Source organism: Bombina bombina, chromosome 8, assembly GCF_027579735.1.
Source record: "Bombina bombina isolate aBomBom1 chromosome 8, aBomBom1.pri, whole genome shotgun sequence".
NCBI classification, from domain to species: domain Eukaryota; kingdom Metazoa; phylum Chordata; class Amphibia; order Anura; family Bombinatoridae; genus Bombina; species Bombina bombina.
Window position 1 is genome coordinate 35,046,239 of NC_069506.1, and position 19,076 is coordinate 35,065,314.

The 19,076-nt window shown below is 39.4% G+C and overlaps 1 protein-coding gene across 1 annotated transcript in view; it reads right to left on the bottom strand.

The window, feature by feature from the left end:
- Nucleotides 1-19,076, bottom strand: part of ALDH4A1 (aldehyde dehydrogenase 4 family member A1) — a 77,488-nt gene that overhangs the window by 51,804 nt on the left and 6,608 nt on the right. Inside the window, 2 exon segments of the mRNA XM_053690273.1 lie at nucleotides 1,611-1,703; nucleotides 10,377-10,470. Coding sequence (XP_053546248.1) covers nucleotides 1,611-1,703; nucleotides 10,377-10,470 — 187 coding nt within the window.

Consider the following 19,076-nt stretch of genomic DNA (forward strand, 5'->3'; position numbering starts at 1 on the left):
ACTGTATATACATACATACATACACACACACTGTATATATATATATATATATATACATACACACACACTGTATATACATACATACATACATACACACACACTGTATATATATACATACACACACACACACACACACACACACACACACTGTATATATATACATACACACACACACACTGTATATACATACATACACACACACTGTATATATATACATACATACATACACACACACTGTATATATATACATACACACACACTGTATATACATACATACATACATACATACCCACACACTGTATATATATATACATATATACATACACACACACACTGTATACATATATACACATACATACATACACACATACTGTATATTTGTGCGTGTGTATGTATATCAGATATATGTAGAAATATGTATTTATGAATAAATAAAACACACTATGTGAAGCACATTGGAATGTGAAATATTCATATTTTCTTGTCAGTTAGCACACTTGAGAATATACAATCGGGGTTTGCGCGCAAATAGGGTGTTTTTTTCCACTTTTTTTGCTGCATTGACTTCTATGTGGGAATACGTAAATTCATGGGTGATATCCTAAATTTGGCTTTTTGCGCCCATAGGGTTAGCGCTTGTGCGAAAACAGTTTACTTATAACCTGCAATAGGAGTCTGCGAGCGGGAGCGTTAAATACCACTCCACTTGTAATCAGACTCTAAATGTTTTAAAAGTATGTTAAAACTACAGTAATGTTAGCAATTGTTTCATTGTTTTGTAGTCCAGTGATAGACCCAATGAAATGTCTATTGAGTATGGTTCTGATCGATGCTGTGGTCAGTTAAGGACGGATATAAATGAGCAGGTGTGAATATCAAGTAATCACTGTGTAGCATGTAAAAACCCAAAGAATTCTAATTCCCATGTGCATGTTTTGAGCAATTCAGTTTTGAGTTTAATGTCCCTTTAATGGTTTATTCATAATTTGAGAGTTTAGCAATACCTCTCATATTTCAGAGTGAGTTTTCTATAAATACAAGATTACGATGGGCACAGATAATACTTACATCAGATGCTAAAGGGATACTAAACCCACATTTGTTTCTTTAATGATTAAGCTAGAACATGTAATTTTAAGTAACTTTCTAATGTACTCCTATTATCAATTTTTTTTCTTTGTTCTCTTGCTATCTTTATTTGAAAAGCTGGAATAAAAGCTTTGGAGCTGGCCCATTTTAGGTTGAGAACATGGGTTGCGCTTGCTGATTGGATGGCTAAATGCAGGCACCAATCAGCAAGCCCTATCCAGGGTACTGAACAAAAAAATACGCTGGCTCCAAAGCTTTCATTCCTGCCTTTTCAAATAAAGATAGCAAGAGAAGAAAAATTGATAATAGGAGTAAATGAGAAAGCTGCTCAAAATTGCTGCTATATCCGAATCATGAAAGAAAAAATGTGGGTTCACTATCCCTTTAATCATAGGTGCAGCATTTTTTTTTTTAAACAGACAGGTAAAAACTTTATATGTAGAATGGGGCCCCACCTCACAGTGGGTTGTCATGGTTACACAACATCTGTTTCATTTGTTAAGAACCACACAAGATCTCACCGATAATTGGTATCTCACGTCCTTTGTCCACACCTCTTCTCCACCTACTACACATGGAATCTCTTCTGTCTTGTCTTTAAGATCTTCCAGCACCTAAAATACATAGACAGAACAAAAATCCTTAAACTTATTTGAATATCCCATCTTAATATTTGATAGAAATCACTCTCATGGGTGTATGTGTATTTATTTTAGCATCCTCATTATTATTATTTATTGGTAAATTACCCATTCCTATGAAAATGAGGTGCCCGATAAGTAGCAATATCCAAAGGGAATTACATGAATCACAGGATCCTTGTGTTGAGGTGACATCTGATACAACCTTTAGGCATAGTGAGATACATCTTTCTACTATCAATTTAATTGATTACCTGTCCACAAGGGGTTAATAGCACTATATAAAGGGGCTGGGTTATGTAAGTCCCTAACTGCTAGACGAAGTGTAGGGTAGCCCACACCTTAATGCTTAAAGGGGCAGTCTAGTCACAATTAAACTTTCATGATTCAGATAGGGCATGTCATTTTAAACAACTTTCCAATTTACTTCTATTATCTAATTTGCTCAATGGTTTAGATATCCTTTGTTGAAGAAATAGCAATGCACAGTGTGAGCCAATCACACAAGGCCTCTATGTGCAGCAACCAAATGGCAGCTACTGAGCATATCTAGATATGCTTTTCAGCAAGTGATATCAAGAGAATGAAGCAAATGAGATAATAGAAGTAAATTAGAAAGTTGTTTAAAATGACATGCTCTTTCTAAATCACAAAAGAAAAAAATTGTGTTTCATGTCCCTTTAAAGGGACATGAAACCCAATTATTTAATTATTCAGATAGAATATGCAATTTTAAACAACTTTCCAATGTTCTTCTTTTATCTAATTTGTTTTGATCTCTTGGTTACCCTTGATGAAAAGGATACCCAGGTAGGCGCAGGAGCAGCAATGCACTACTAGGTGCTGATTGGTGGATGTACATGTATGTATTTTCTCACTGGTTAACTGGATGTGTTCAGCCAGTTCCCAGTAGTCCATTGCTTCTCCTTCAACAGAGGATACCAAGAAAATGAAGCAAATCGGATTATAAAAGTAAACTAGTCCTAAAGCCTGTGTACACGGGCCAATTTTTTTTAAGTACCGCAGTTCCAACCCTTGCTGCCTCTCCCCCCTCTCTTTTGCTCTCTCTCTCTCCCGCTCTGTCTTTTGCACTCTCTCCCCCTCCCTTTTGCACTCTCTCTCTCCCCCTCTCTCTTTTGCACTCTCTCTCTCCCCCCTCTTTTGCGCTCTCTCTCTCCCCCCCTCTGTTGCTCTCTCTCTCCCCCTCTCTCTTTTGCACTCTCTTTCTCCCCCTCTCTTTTGCGCTCTCTCTCTCCCCCTCTCTCTTTTGCACTCTCTCTCTCTCCCCCCTCTTTTGCGCTCTCTCTCCCCCTCTTTTGCTCTATCTCTCCCCCTCTTTTGCTCTCTCTCTCCCCTCCCTCTTTTGCTCTCTCTCTCCCTCATCTCTTTTGCTCTCTCTCTCCCTCATCTCTTTTGCTCTCTCTCTCCCTCATCTCTTTTGCTCTCTCTCTCCCTCTCTCTTTCCCCCCTCTCTTTAGCTTGCTTTCTCACTTTCCCACCTCACTTTTACTCTTTTCCTCCTCTCTTTTGGTCTCTCCCCCTCTCTTTTGGTCTCTCTCCCCCTCCTCTCTCCCCTCTGTTTTTCTCTCTCACTTGACCATGCCGCTGCTACCACGGTTGCTCCTTCAAGCCACGCCCCTTCAAACGTGCTCCCATCTGGTCACGCCTCCTCACCACGCCCACCGGTCATGGACCGTCAGGCCATGCCCCATCACGGCAAGCCCGGTTACGCCCCCACCAGGAAGCTTCCGCTGTGCGCACTCCTCTGCTGCTCAAGGCCAGGTATGTTTGTCGTTGTGCAGTCTCTACTGCGCATGACTGCATCTGACAAACATACCTGCCCTTTTAATATATAGGATTAGAAACTTGTTTAAAATTGTATTTCTATCTAAACCAATAAAGAAATATGTTGAGTTTGGGAAGTCTTTACAATGTGTAATGCTGTGATGGAAAATAAAACTTCCCATGGATCCACTGAAGTCTTCTTTCATGGGCTTTTTGGTTGTGTTTGCGAGAGCACATATTATTATTATCATTTATTTGTATAGCGCCAGAAAAATTCTGTAGCGCTGGATAGCTATAAAAAACGCACAAAGCTAAAAAGCCATACACATGACACGGTTTTATTGTGCACCTATGCCCAGCTTATGCAATGCTAAAGAGTGCATAGTTCTGTCCGTTTGTGACATTTCTGCCCTCATGACTTCTCTGTAGGAATGAGGTTCTGCCCTCTGTGGCGAATTGTTTATATAAAATACAAACGTACAATATGTATGGCAAGTCATTTCTAAGTAGAAATAGTCATTCTAATCTACCCTTACACAGTAGAGACCATTTTATGAGTAACTTTGCCGGGGATGATTAACTGCATCTGTCTCGGTGTCTGTCTATGTTTAACTACTTAAGTGAAAAACTGTCACCCCATCAGATTATTACTAAACTTGTTTAAAAAATGCTGAGTGCAGTATTTCTGGAACATGTCTGGGGATAACTAAATAACCTGTTTGTAAAAATCTTAAAAAGGGACATTTGAGTTTATAAATAAAATGCAGTTTTTTTGCAGCATTTTTAATTTCGAGACGCAGTATACACGTTATCTACAGTGTCTAGTGACTAGTTTGAAAGAGGACGTTCTTTCTATTTAAAGGGATAAATTAGAAATTTGCTTAAAATTGCATGCTCTATCTGAATCACGAAAAAAAAATGGGTCCAGTGTCCCTTTAAGCAAATGGCCTTATAGATTTATAGATTTAAATCGACAGTCAAGTCCAAAATAAACTTTCATGATTCAGATAGAGAATGTAATTTTAAACAATTTTCCAATTTACTTTTAATCACCAATTTTGCTTTGTTCTCTTGGTATTCTTAGTTGAAAGCTAAATGTAGGAGATTCATATGCTAATTTCTAAGCCCTTGAAGGCCACCTCTTCTCTCAGGGCATTTTTACAGTTTTTCACCACAAGAGGGTGTTAGTTCATGTGTGTCATATAGATAACACTGTGCTCACGCACGTGGCGTTCCAGTGAGTCAGCTCTGATTGGCTAAAATGGATGTCTGTCAAAAGAAATGAAATAAGGGGGCAGTCTGCAGAGGATTAGATACAAGGTAATCACAGAGGTAAAAACTGTATTAATATAACTGTGTTGGTTATGCAAAACTGGGGAATGGGTAATAAAGGGATCTTTTTGAACAATAAAAATTCTGGTGTAGACTGTCCCTTTAACTTTCTGAACAAGATAGACCCACAATTTTAGAGCCCTCCCATAATTAAGAAAGGGACATAAAACCCAAACATTTTTCTTTCATGATTCAGACAGAACATACACATTTTAAACAGCTTTCCATTTTACTTCTATTATCAATTTTTCTTTGTTTTCTTGTAATCTTTTGTTGAAAAGAAGGAAAGTTAGCTCAGGAGTGTGCACGTGTCTTTAGAACTTTAAAACCCACATTTTTTCTTTCGTAATTCAGATAGAGCAGCAATTTTAAGCAACTTTCTAATTTACTCCTACTATTGATTTGTCTTTGTTCTCTTGGTATGCTTTGTTGAATGAGCAGCAATGCACTACTGGTTGCTGACTGAACACATGGGTGAGCCAATGGCAATCGGTATATATTTGCAGCCACCAATCAGCAGCTAGAACCTAGTTTCTTTGCTGCTCCTGAGCTTTCATAGATAAACCTTTCAGCAAACATAACAAAAGAAGGAAGCAAATTAAATAATAGAAGTAAATTGGAAAGTTGTTTAAAATTGTATTCTCTATCAGAATCATGAAAGAAAAATTTTGGGTTTCATGTCCCTTTAATTGCACTAAAAGGGGTTATCCCTTTTACACCAGCACTATAAACTATTTACAGCAGACTGAGCATGTGACCTCTTCAGCAGAATAAAGGTTTGTCTGGGTGATGTAAAAGTTTTTCTCATGTTGTATCTTATGCAACCCAGTGTTTCTCAACCACGGTCCTCAAGTAGCCCCAACAGTCCATGTTTTCATTATAGCTGAACTGGAGCGCAGGAAAAGTAATCAGCTGATCAGTAACCATGGTAACCAACCTGCTCTCACCCATCAGCTGATTATTTCACCTGTGCTCTAGTTCAGCTATATTGAAAACCTGGACTGTTGGCGGTACTTGAGGAGCGCGGTTCAGAAAGACTGATGTAACCAATGCAACCGCCACTCACGAGGGGCCCATGCACGAATAGCAATAAAAGGCATAAAGGGTCCTTAAAAGGGACATGAAACACAACATTTGTCTTTCACTCTTCAGATACAGAATACAATTTTAAAAGATTTGCTTTGTTCTCATGTTATTCCTTGTTGAAGAGATACCTAGGTAGGTCACGTGCACATGTTTTAGCACTATATGACAGGAAATAGTGCTGCCATCTAGTGCTCTTGTTAATGCTAATGTTTCAACAAAGGATAACAAGAAAATTTGATAAAAGAAGTAAATTAGAAAGTTGTTTAAAATTGTATGTTCTACCTGAATCATGAAAGAAAATGTTGGGGTTTTATGTCCTTTTTAAGGACTAATAAATTGTATTTATATTTGTAGGCAGGTAGGTGTTTGTGTGTATGTTTATACAAGCTATCAGCAAGTAATTACTGCATTGCAAAATAATTGTTTCAAAAGTATTTAAAATGTAAATTGTGTTATCTGTATTGCAGTACAGAGACTATTAAAGGAATATTTAACAATCAATACAATTTATAAGCATAGTATTGAGGTTTTTCCCGCCTCCCTCTAGTCATGGGTGCGGCCATGTTGAAATGTATCTTTCAGTATATTCCAGTGCTGAGGTGTTTGCACATGTGCAGCAACTCTCCTTCAGATACCTGCAGTGTAACCTTGGTTCCAAAATGGCAGCACCTATCCTTATAGGGAAGTGCATGAAATGTGTTTAGTGTCAAAGAATTTTTTTTTATTATTTTTTTGTGGTTTATGCATGTTTAAGAAAGTGTTATATTTCTTAAAAAATTAACGGCTAGATTTAGAGTTTTGTCGGTAACGACCCGCGTAGCTAACACTGGCTTTTTTCTGGCCGCACCTTTAAAATAACTCTGGTATTGAGAGTCCACAGAATGGCTGCGTTAGGCTCCAAAAAAGGAGCGTAGAGCATATTTAACGCCACTGCAACTCTCGATACCAGAGTTGCTTACGGACGCGGCCAGCCTCAAAAACGTGCTCGTGCACGATTCCCCCATAGGAAACAATGGGGCTGTTTGAGCTGAAAAAAAACCTAACACCTGCAAAAAAGCTGCGTTCAGTTCCTAACGCAGCCCCATTGTTTCCTATGGGGAAACACTTCCTACGTCTGCACCTAACACTCTAACATTTACCCCGAGTCTAAACACCCCTAACCTTACACTTATTAACCCCTAATCTGCCGCCCCCGCTATCGCTGACCCCTGCATATTATTATTAACCCCTAATCTGCCGCTCCGTAAACTGCCGCTACTTACATTATCCCTATGTACCCCTAATCTGCTGCCCCTAACACCGCCGACACCTATATTATATTTATTAACCCCTAATCTGCCCCCCACAACGTCGCCTCCACCTGCCTACACTTATTAACCCCTAATCTGCCAACCGGACCTGAGCGCTACTATAATAAAGTTATTAACCCCTAATCCGCCTCACTAACCCTATAATAAATAGTATTAACCCCTAATCTGCCCTCCCTAACATCGCCGACACCTAACTTTAATTATTAACCCCTAATCTGCCGACTGGAGCTCACCGCTATTCTAATAAATGTATTAACCCCTAAAGCTAAGTCTAACCCTAACATTAACTCAATTTAACTATTTTTACTATTAAAATTTAATACTTACCTAGTTAAACTATTTAATAGTTACCTAGTTAAAATAATAACAAAATTACCTGTAAAATAAATCCTAACCTAAGTTACAATTAAACCTAACACTACACTATCATTAAATTAATTAAATAAAATATCTACAATTACCTACAATTAAACCTAACACTACACTATCAATACATTAATTAAATACAATATCTACAAATAACTACAATGAAATAAACTAACTAAAGTACAAAAAATAAAAAGAACTAAGTTACAAAAAATAAAAAAATATTTACAAACATAAGGAAAATCTTACAACAATTTTAAACTAATTACACCTACTCTAAGCCCCCTAATAAAATAACAAAGCCCCCCAAAATAAAAAATGCCCTACCCTATTCTAAATTACTAAAGTTCAAAGCTCTTTTACCTTACCAGCCCTGAACAGGGCCCTTTGCGGGGCATGCCCCAAGAAGTTCAGCTCTTTTGCCTGTAAAAAAAAAACATACAATACCCCCCCCCCAACATTACAACCCACCACCCACATACCCCTAATCTAACCCAAACCCCCCTTAAATAAACCTAACACTAAGCCCCTGAAGATCATCCTACCTTGTCTTCACCATACCAGGTTCACCGATCCGTCCTGGCTCCAAAATCTTCATCCAACCCAAGCGGGGGCTGGCGATCCATCATCCGGCGGCTGAAGAGGTCCAGAAGAGGCTCCAAAGTCTTCATCCTATCCGGGAAGAAGAGTAGATCCGGACCAGCAACCATCATCTTCCAAGCGGCATCTTCTATCTTCATCCGATGAGGACCGGCTCCATCCTGAAGACCTCCACCGCGGACCCATCTTCATCCGGCGACGTCCAACTGAAGGATGACGGTTCCTTTAAGGGACGTCATCCAAGATGGTGTCCCTCGAATTCCGATTGGCTGATAGGATTCTATCAGCCAATCGGAATTAAGGTAGGAATATTCTGATTGGCTGATGGAATCAGCCAATCAGAATCAAGATCAATCCGATTGGCTGATCCAATCAGATTGAGCTCGCATTCTATTGGCTGTTCCGATCAGGTAATTGTAGGTATTTTATTTAATGTATTTATTGATAGTGTAGTGTTAGGTTTAATTGTAACTTAGGTTAGGATTTATTTTACAGGTAATTTTGTAATTATTTTAACTATTTTAGCTATTAAATAGTTCTTAACTATTTAATAGCTATTGTACCTGGTTAAAATAAATACAAAGTTACCTGTAAAATAAATATTAATCCTAAAATAGCTATAATATAATTATAATTTATATTGTAGCTATATTAGGATTTATTTTACAGGTAAGTATTTAGCTTTAAATAGGAATAATTTATTTAATAAGAGTTAATTTATTTTGTTAGATTTAAATTATATTTAAGTTAGGGGGGTGTTAGTGTTAGGGTTAGACTTTTTTAGCTTTAGGGGTTAATACATTTATTAGAATAGCGGTGAGCTCCAGTCGGTAGATTAGGGGTTAATGTTTGAAGCTAGGTGTCGGCGATGTTAGGGAGGGCAGATTAGGGGTTAATACTATTTATTATAGGGTTAGTGAGGCGGATTAGGGGTTAATAACTTTATTATGATAGCGGTGCGGTCCGCTCGGCAGATTAGGGGTTAATAAGTGTAGGCAGGTGGAGGCGACGTTGTGGGGGGCAGATTAGGGGTTAATAAATATAATATAGGGGTCGGCGGTGTTAGGGGCAGCAGATTAGGGGTACATAAGGATAACGTAGGTGGCGGTCGGCAATTTAGGGGTTAAAAAAATTAAATCGAGTGGCGGAGATGTGGGGGGGCCTCGGTTTAGGGGTACATAGGTAGTTTATGGGTGTTAGTGTACTTTAGAGGACAGTAGTTAAGAGCTTTATGAACCGGCGTTAGCCCAGAAAGCTCTTAACTACTGACTTTTTTCTGCGGCTGGAGTTTTGTCGTTAGATTTCTAAAGCTCACTTCAGCCACGACTCTAAATACCGGAGTTAGAAAAATCCCATTGAAAAGATAGGATACGCAATTGACGTAAGGGGATCTGCGGTATGGAAAAGTCGCGGCTGAAAAGTGAGCGTTAGACCCTTTTTTGAGTGACTCCAAATACCGGAGGTAGCCTAAAACCAGCGTTAGGAGCCTCTAACGCTGGTTTTCACGGCTACCGCCAAACTCCAAATCTAGGCCTAAGACTCTTCAACCAATACAAGTAGTCTAAATGTATCAACCAGCTGTTCTGTTGAATAGCCTTTTCTCTTAAATACTACTTATACAGCATTCTAAAGTGAAAGTTAAAGGGGCAGTCTACTCCAAAATTTTTATTTTTTAAAGAGATAGATAAAGCCTTTACTACCCATTCCCCAACATTGTTATATTAATATACTTTATACTTTTAAACCCCTCAATTTCTGCCTGTCTCTAAGCCACTACAGACAGCCCCTTATCACATGCTTTTTATTTGCTTTTGCCAGATACTGCTAGTTCAGGTGTGCCATACAGATAACATTGTGCTCACCCCCCGTGCAGTTATTCATGAGTCAGCACTGATTGGCTAAAATGCAAGTCTGTAAATAGCACTGAGATAAGTGGGCAATCTGCAGAGGCTTAGATACAAGGTAATCACAGAGGTAAAAAGTGTATTAATATAACTGTGTTGGTTGTGCAACACTGGGGAATGGATACTAAAGAGATTATCTATCTTTTTAAACAATACACATTTTGGGGAAGACTGTCCCTTTAAAGCTCTGCACATAGAAGGGGAATTGTGATTCACTTAGAAAATAAAATGTAAATAAAATAGATAAAATGAAATGTACTTACTTTCTGGAGAGCGGCCCTCTCCGGACTGCCAGCTTTAAACTCCAGTATGGGCTCATTTTGTACTTCTGTGGCTAAGCAGTGGTGCCATCTGAGTCTGCGAAAACAAATGAAGCTGCCGCTGTTATAATCGATTTGTGCTACTATATGAAGCTGCCGCTGTTATAATAGATTTGTGCTACTATATGATGCTGCCGCTGTTATAATAGATTTGTGCTACTATATGAAGCTGCCGCTGTTATAATAGATTTGTGCTACTATATGAAGCTGCCACTGTTATAATAGATTTGTGCTACTATATGATGCTGCAGCTGTTATAATAGATTTGTGCTACTATATGATGCTGCCGCTGTTATAATAGATTTGTGCTACTATATGAAGCTGCCACTGTTATAATAGATTTGTGTTACTATATGATGCTGCCGCTGTTATAATAGATTTGTGCTACTATATGATGCTGCCGCTGTTATAATAGATTTGTGCTACTATATGATGCTGCCGCTGTTATAATAGATTTGTGCTACTATATGAAGCTGCCACTGTTATAATAGATTTGTGTTACTATATGATGCTGCCGCTGTTATAATAGATTTGTGCTACTATATGATGCTGCCGCTGTTATAATAGATTTGTGCTACTATATGAAGCTGCCGCTGTTATAATAGATTTGTGCTACTATATGAAGCTGCCACTGTTATAATAGATTTGTGCTACTATATGAAGCTGCCGCTGTTCTAATAGATTTGTGCTACTATATGAAGCTGCCGCTGTTCTAATAGGTTTGTGCTACTATATGAAGCTGCCGCTGTTATAATAGATTTGTGCTACTATATAAAGCTGCCGCTGTTATAATAGATTTGTGCTACTATATGATGCTGCCGCTGTTATAATAGATTTGTGCTACTATATGATGCTGCCGCTGTTATAATAGATATGTGCTACTATATGATGCTGCCGCTGTTATAATAGATGTTTGCTACTATATGAAGCTGCCGCTGTTATAATAGATTTGTGCTACTATATGATGCTGCCGCTGCTATAATAGATGTTTGCTACTATATGAAGCTGCCGTTGTTATAATAGATTTCTGCTACTATATGATGCTGCCGCTGTTATAATAGATGTTTGCTACTATATGAAGCTGCCGCTGTTATAATAGATTTGTGCTACTATATGATGCTGCCTCTGTTATAATAGATGTTTGCTACTATATGATGCTGCCTCTGTTATAATAGATGTTTGCTACTATATGAAGCTGCCGCTGTTATAATAGATGTTTGCTACAATATGAAGCTGCCGCTGTTATAATAGATTTGTGCTACTATATGAAGCTACCGCTGTTATAATAGATTTGTGCTACTATATGATGCTGCCGCTGTTATAATAGATGTTTGCTACTATATGATGCTGCCACTGTTATAATAGATGTTTGCTACTATATGATGCTGCCGCTGTTATAATAGATGTTTGCTACTATATGATGCTGCCGCTGTTATAATAGATGTTTGTTACTATATGATGCTGCCACTGTTATAATAGATGTTTGCTACTATATGATGCTGCCACTGTTATAATAGATGTTTGCTACTATATGATGCTGCCGCTGTTATAATAGATGTTTGCTACTATATGATGCTGCCGCTGTTATAATAGATGTTTGTTACTATATGATGCTGCCGCTGTTATAATAGATTTGTGCTACTATATGAAGCTGCCGCTGTTATAATAGATTTGTGCTACTATATAATGCTGCCGCTGTTATAATAGATTTGTGCTACTATATGATGCTGCCGCTGTTATAATAGATTTGTGCTACTATATGATGCTGCCGCTGTTATAATAGATTTGTGCTACTATATGAAGCTGCCGCTGTTATAATAGATTTGTGCTACTATATGAAGCTGCCGCTGTTATAATAGATTTGTGCTACTATATGAAGCTGCCGCTGTTATAATAGATTTGTGCTACTATATAATGCTGCCGCTGTTATAATAGATGTTTGCTACTATATAATGCTGCCGCTGTTATAATAGATGTTTGCTACTATATGATGCTGCCGCTGTTATAATAGATGTTTGCTACTATATGATGCTGCCACTAGCACCACGCTTCTTTACAAACACTTTAGTTCAAGTGTATTCTAATCTATTGTTTATTACAGACAAGGTTATAAAAGGGACATTTAACACAACATTAAATCCGTAAAATGTTTAAAGGGATATGAAACCCAAAAATGTTCTTTTGTGATTCAGACAGAGCAAACCATTTAAAAAAGTTTCCAATTTACTTATATTATCAAATTTGCTCCATTCCCATCGTATTCTTTGATGAAGAGATACCTAGGTAGGCATCTGGAGCACTACATGGCAGGGAATAGTGCTGCTATCTAGTGCTCTTGCAAATGGATAACATTCTTGCAAAACTGCTGCCATATAGTGCTCCAGACATGTGCACACTCCTGAGCTTAAAGGGACAGTGAACCCAATTTTTTTTCTTTCATGTCTCAGATAGAGCATGCAATTTTAAGCAACTTTCTAATTCACTCCTATTATCAATTTTTCTTCATTTTCTTGCTATCTTTATTTAGACATTTTTGGATCACAACCTGGCTTGTTCTTGCTGATTGCACCAATAAACTAGTGCTGTCCATGGTACTGAAACAAAAATTGTCTGGCTCCTTAGCTTAGATAGAAAAGAGAGAAGAGGCGCCAAATGGTGTGTATCGTTTTGAATTCAGTAGGCCTTGCCCCCAAATAAAAACTACTTACAAAATTTCCAGCACTTGAGAAGTGCCACAAATGCCTTCTGAACTGTTAGCAGCCGTCCAGCTAGCTGAAATGTATCAGAACTGCGTCTATACCGTGCTGTTTAAGACAAAAAACACAAAAGTGCCACAATAGTGTGTATCAGTGTGATCATTTGATATAGCGCAACAAATGTAATGTACTCACAAGATGTAAGGCACTTGAGAAGTGCCACAAGAGCCTCCTGGACACTTGTCAGCTGTCCAGCTTACTGATAGCATCGATCCCAGGTTCACTTGTTCGGCTTACACATGGGCTCCCATGCAGCACACTTAGATCTCCCAGGAGATCTAAGTGTGCTGCATGGGAGCCCATGTGTAAGCCGAACAAGTGAACCTGGGATCGATGCTATCAGTAAGCTGGACAGCTGACAAGTGTCCAGGAGGCTCTTGTGGCACTTCTCAAGTGCCTTACATCTTGTGAGTACATTACATTTGTTGCGCTATATCAAATGATCACACTGATACACACTATTGTGGCACTTTTGTGTTTTTTGTCTTAAACAGCACGGTATAGACGCAGTTCTGATACATTTCAGCTAGCTGAACGGCTGCTAACAGTTCAGAAGGCATTTGTGGCACTTCTCAAGTGCTGGAAATTTTGTAAGTAGTTTTTATTTGGGGGCAAGGCCTACTTAATTCAAAACGATACACACCATTTGGCGCCTCTTCTCTCTTTTCTCTCTTTTGAACAGAACCTGTGATTGCCAACACCTTTCTGGAATGAGATTGCGGCCTGGAGATTATAAATACCTCTGAGAGTGTGGACTATCATATTACACATTGTTAAAGAGATAGTTTATTTATTATAGTTAACTATATCATATTAAGATACTCTTAACCTACCAAGTTTTAAATTTATTTGTAGGTTGTTTTTATTATTATTGTTCTTGTTGTATTATTGACAATATTTACAACTTTTTCTATGACAGTTTTGCAGCACTATTGCACATTAGTACTGGCGGAACATTGCTAGTATTTAAGGGCGCCTCTAATTTTATTTCTAATAATTTTCCTTAGCTTAGATGCCTTCTTTAGCAAATAAAGAAAGCAAGAGAACGAAGAAAAATTGATAATAGGAGTAAATTAAAAAGTTGCATGCTCTATCTGATTAATGAAAGAAAAAATTGGGGTTTAGTGTCCCTTTAAGTCCCTGATTTTCAACAAAAGATAACAAGAGAATGAAAAAAATGTGATAATGGAAGTAAACTAGAAAGTTGTTTAAAAATGCATGCTCGATCTGCTCGGGAGAGCTTACAGTTGACAGGTTGAGGGTTCAGAGACATAAGGTTTGGGGTAATTTGTCACGTGGAATGTAGTTTCAGCTGTGTCAGGCAGGTTAAGAATTATTTTGGGTAGGATGAAAAACATAGGAGAGATGGTAAGCCTCTCTGAATAGGTGAGTTCAAGGAGCGTCTGAAGCTATACAAGGCTGGAGACAGTCTTATGGAGGGGGGTAGAGAGTTCCAGGAGCGTCAGAAGCTATACAAGGCTGGAGACAGTCTTATGGAGCAGGGTAGAGAGTTCCAGAAGCATCTGAAGATATACAAGGCTGGAGACAGTCTTATGGAGCAGGGTAGAGTGTTCCAGAAGCATCTGAAGATATACAAGGCTGGAGACAGTCTTATGGAGCGGGGTAGAGAGTTCCAGGAGCGTCTGAAGCTATACAAGGCTGGAGACAGTCTTATGGAGCGGGGTAGAGAGTTCCAGGAGTGTCAGAAGCTATACAAGGCTGGAGACAGTCTTATGGAGCAGGGTAGAGAGTTCCAGAAGCATCTGAAGCTATACAAGGCTGGAGACAGTTTTATGGAGCAGGGTAGAGAGTTCCAGGAGCGTCTGAAGCTATACAAGGCTGGAGACAGTCTTATGGAGCGGGGTAGAGAGTTCCAGGAGCGTCAGAAGCTATACAAGGCTGGAGACAGTCTTATGGAGCAGGGTAGAGAGTTCCAGAAGCATCTGAAGATATACAAGGCTGGAGACAGTCTTATGGAGCGGGGTAGAGAGTTCCAGGAGCGTCTGAAGCTATACAAGGCTGGAGACAGTCTTATGGAGCAGGGTAGAGAGTTCCAGAAGCATCTGAAGCTATACAAGGCTGGAGACAGTCTTATGGAGCAGGGTAGAGAGTTCCAGGAGCGTCTGAAGCTATACAAGGTTGGAGACAGTCTTATGGAGCGGGGTAGAGAGTTCCAGGAGTGTCTGAAGCTATACAAGGCTGGAGACAGTCTTATGGAGCAGGGTAGAGTTCCAGAAGCATCTGAAGCTATACAAGGCTGGAGACAGTCTTATGGTGCGGGGTAGAGAGTGTTCAAGGAGCGTCTGAAGCTATACAAGGCTGGAGACAGTCTTATGGAGCGGGGTAGAGAGTTCCAGGAGCAGCGCGTGAGAAGTTTTGTAGGCGGGAGAGGGACGAAGAAATAATAGGAGTGGAGAGAGGAAGGTCAGAGGTTGATCGAAGAAAGCTGGTCAGGGAGTATTTGGAAATGAGAGAGGAAATATAGTTGGGAGTGAGGGTGTTGAGTTCTTTATAGGTTATGATTAATATTTTCTGTAAAATACTTCTAAATACAGTATTAGTACCATGGTCATGTTTACCTGATCCTGCAACATTCTAGTAATTGATTAGATCAAAGCACAAGCTTATTTACATCTGTTCCTGTTTGGCCACATGAAAGGAGCCCAGTATCATGGGCTTTAATAGGTTTTTGAAGGGGTCTATTCCTAAAAATATTTAAAGCACATTGTATTAGCAAATTCTGCATAATTTCACAGGCCAGAGATATGTGCCTTTAATTTTGCTGAGCCCTGTGACACAAATCCTGTTGGCTTTTCTACAACCCAGCCACTCAGGGGTTAAAAAGATAGTTGCTACCCACGTTATTTCTTTTATTCTGCCCTATTTTCACCTCTTAATAAAGTAAAGCAAACTCTGTCCCACATCACTTCACAAAAGCCCCATTTTCAAGGCACTTTTCTAGCTGCTTGGATGTGTTTACTGAACTCACAATGCACAAGTGGAGCGCAAAATATCGTTTTTGCAAGCACGATATTTGCACTCCACTCAGTGATACCAGTGCACGGAAATGTACGCTGGTATTACAAGTTAGGTGCAATGCAAACGCGACCTCACGTTCGCATTGCACAGAAGCTTTACGCTCACAACAGCGCGCTTCCATAAGCTTCAATGGTAGCCTCGTACTCATGAGACCCGGCATGAGAACCTAGCGCAATGAAGGGAGTAAGTCGCGTAGCGGTGGATGCAAATTGTAAACATATATGTATATGATTATATACATATATATTTATGTGCTTAAATGTGTATATACTTTTTAGAGCCAATCTTTTTCTGACAACCCACACCCTTTAATCCCTCATAACTGCTTCTTACAGTTAAAAACTACAACACACTTTCTTTTAGGGTCAATTGGGGCACATTTTGAAAATTAACCATAGATCTGATCTCTGGTTAATTTTTGGAGCGCTAATTGCTACTGAGAGCTTGTGGTAGCAATAACCAGCCATTTGTAATGGCTGGTTAATTATTGTACGCCCATAAATGGGTGAATTTGCCCATTTATGGGAGCGTGATAAATTAGTGCTCCACTTGTAATCTTGCCCAAATCTTGCTCCTGCACCATGTGAACGAAAGAGCTTCCAAATGATACCATTAAAGTTACCGGACATAAAAGGGGGCATGGCTAATCGATATGCCCAGAAAAAGCTTATCTCCTGGCTGGATCTGGACCCAAGGGGGGAGAACAGTGGATAGTATGTAATTGGCTTTTGCATGTTTACATTTAACACCTTGTACTGTATAAAAACCTTGTGTCTTCATCATTAAAGGACCAGTCAACACTGATAACTGCATAATCAACAAATGCAAGATAACAAGACAATGCAATAGCACTTAGTCTGAACTTCAAATGAGTAGAAGATTTTTTTATAATAAATTTCGAAGTTATGTATATTTCCACTCCCCTTGTACCATGTGATAGCAATCAACCAATCACAAATGCATATACGTATAGTCTATGAATTCTTGCACATGCTCAGTAGGATCTGGTGACTCAAAAATTGTAAATATAAAGAGACTGTGCACATTTTTTTTAATGGAAGCAAATTGGAAAGTTGTTTAAAATTACATGCTGTATCTGAATCATGACAATTTAATTTAACCTGAGTGTCCCTTTAAGCGAGTTACACTCTGCTGTACTTTTGTGTGGGAGAGAAAGATTATGTGCTTCACCAAGCTGTAGTTATGAGTTTTGGGTGCATTCCAGTTTGTGGTATTTAAATTCTTTTTTTTTTTTTTTTTTTATTTAAAGGTGTGTTAAAAAGATAAAGCTCCTCTCACTGACCCTCGTGTGTGAACAAATGTGCTTGAACAGGCCATTGCACAGTGCTGGCACAGCTAACTAGTTAATGTTCTACAGGTGACACCTCAGCATGATTACAGCAGTGACCCAGTAATAGTGAGCTGGGAACTAGACCGGCTGTGCTCATGTCTGCTGCAGAATGAGGTTAAAGGAACACCCAACTCCAAAATCTTTGGTTTGTTTGTTTTAAGTGTAACAGAATATTTTATTGCATGAAAAAGTTTAGGATGTGAATGAGAGACAGTTACATTACAATAAAATGCTCACAAAAGCCCCAAAGATTTTGCTTGATTTCTCTCCATGCCGGCAATCGTGAAAAATAGTCCCCAACAATTTAGAGATCTAGCAATATTCAGTTCAGGCCCTGTGTTACTACAAAAGTCATCATTCCAACCTCAGACCAAAAGCCTGCCACAAAACCAAAAGCTGGTGAGGCACAACGCTGGCCTAGCACAAAGGCCTGATGTGGCACAGTTTTGGCCTTAGCATACCACAAAACCTGGTGAGGTACAGCTTCCTCATAAGCTCAGACCTGAGGCTTGCTGTGGCACTGTTTTGGCCTTAGCATACCACAAGACCTGGTGAGGAACAGCTTCCTCATAAGCTCAGACGGAGGCCTGATGCGGCACAGTTCCAGACAAAGCTCAGAACTAAGACTATAGAAAATACCCACTTTTGCTCAGTCTTAAAACCAAAGCCCTAACAATTTATAGGTCTGATCCAAGCTTAGAACACAGATCTGCCAATTAGTGTCCCTGACCACAGTTTAGGAGAAAGGCCTAAAAATGCATGTTTGCTGTTTGGTTATACTTACTTGGGGAGATAACAAGATGACTTGACTAGAGAATGGTACAAAATAAGACAGCATTGATGACTGTAAGAAGGACTGAGAGGAAAGAGGGATGCCATAGAAATGCCCGAGGAGCTGTTGTTGCCTCCTGGTAGAGAACTTATCTTTCTCTATGCATTTGGACAATGTTCATGGGGAAGCCTCACTAGGGGTGATGTGGGAAACCCGACTCCCTGCCCAATGTGCTTAGAGGGATATGGCTGCACCACACTGACGAGACCCAAAGAAGGCTGAAACGATCTTCTGGGGTTGTCATGTTCCTTGTTCAGAGAGGAATTGCCTGGTGTTTCGGGGGTGGACTGACCTTGTTAGGCAGGACCAGACTGATTTACTTCAGGAAAGTTCCTCTCTGCGAAAAGCATTATTGGGCTAAAAGAGGCTGCTCCTAGGTGGTAACTCACCATAGAAAAATCTACTGAGCTGTTGTTGGTCCTGGTAGAGCACGTCTCTTTTTGTATGTATTTGAATAAAGACCCTGGGGAGATCTCTCTAGGGGTGATGTGGAAAAACAGATATGGACTCCCTGCCCAATATACTTAGAGGCATGCGGCTGCTCCTTACTGATAAGGCCCAAAGAAGGTTGCCATGTTCATTGTTCAGGGGAGGATTGTCTGGTATTTCGGGGCTGGACTGACCTTGTTAGGCGGGATTAGAATGATATACTTAGGAATGAGTAA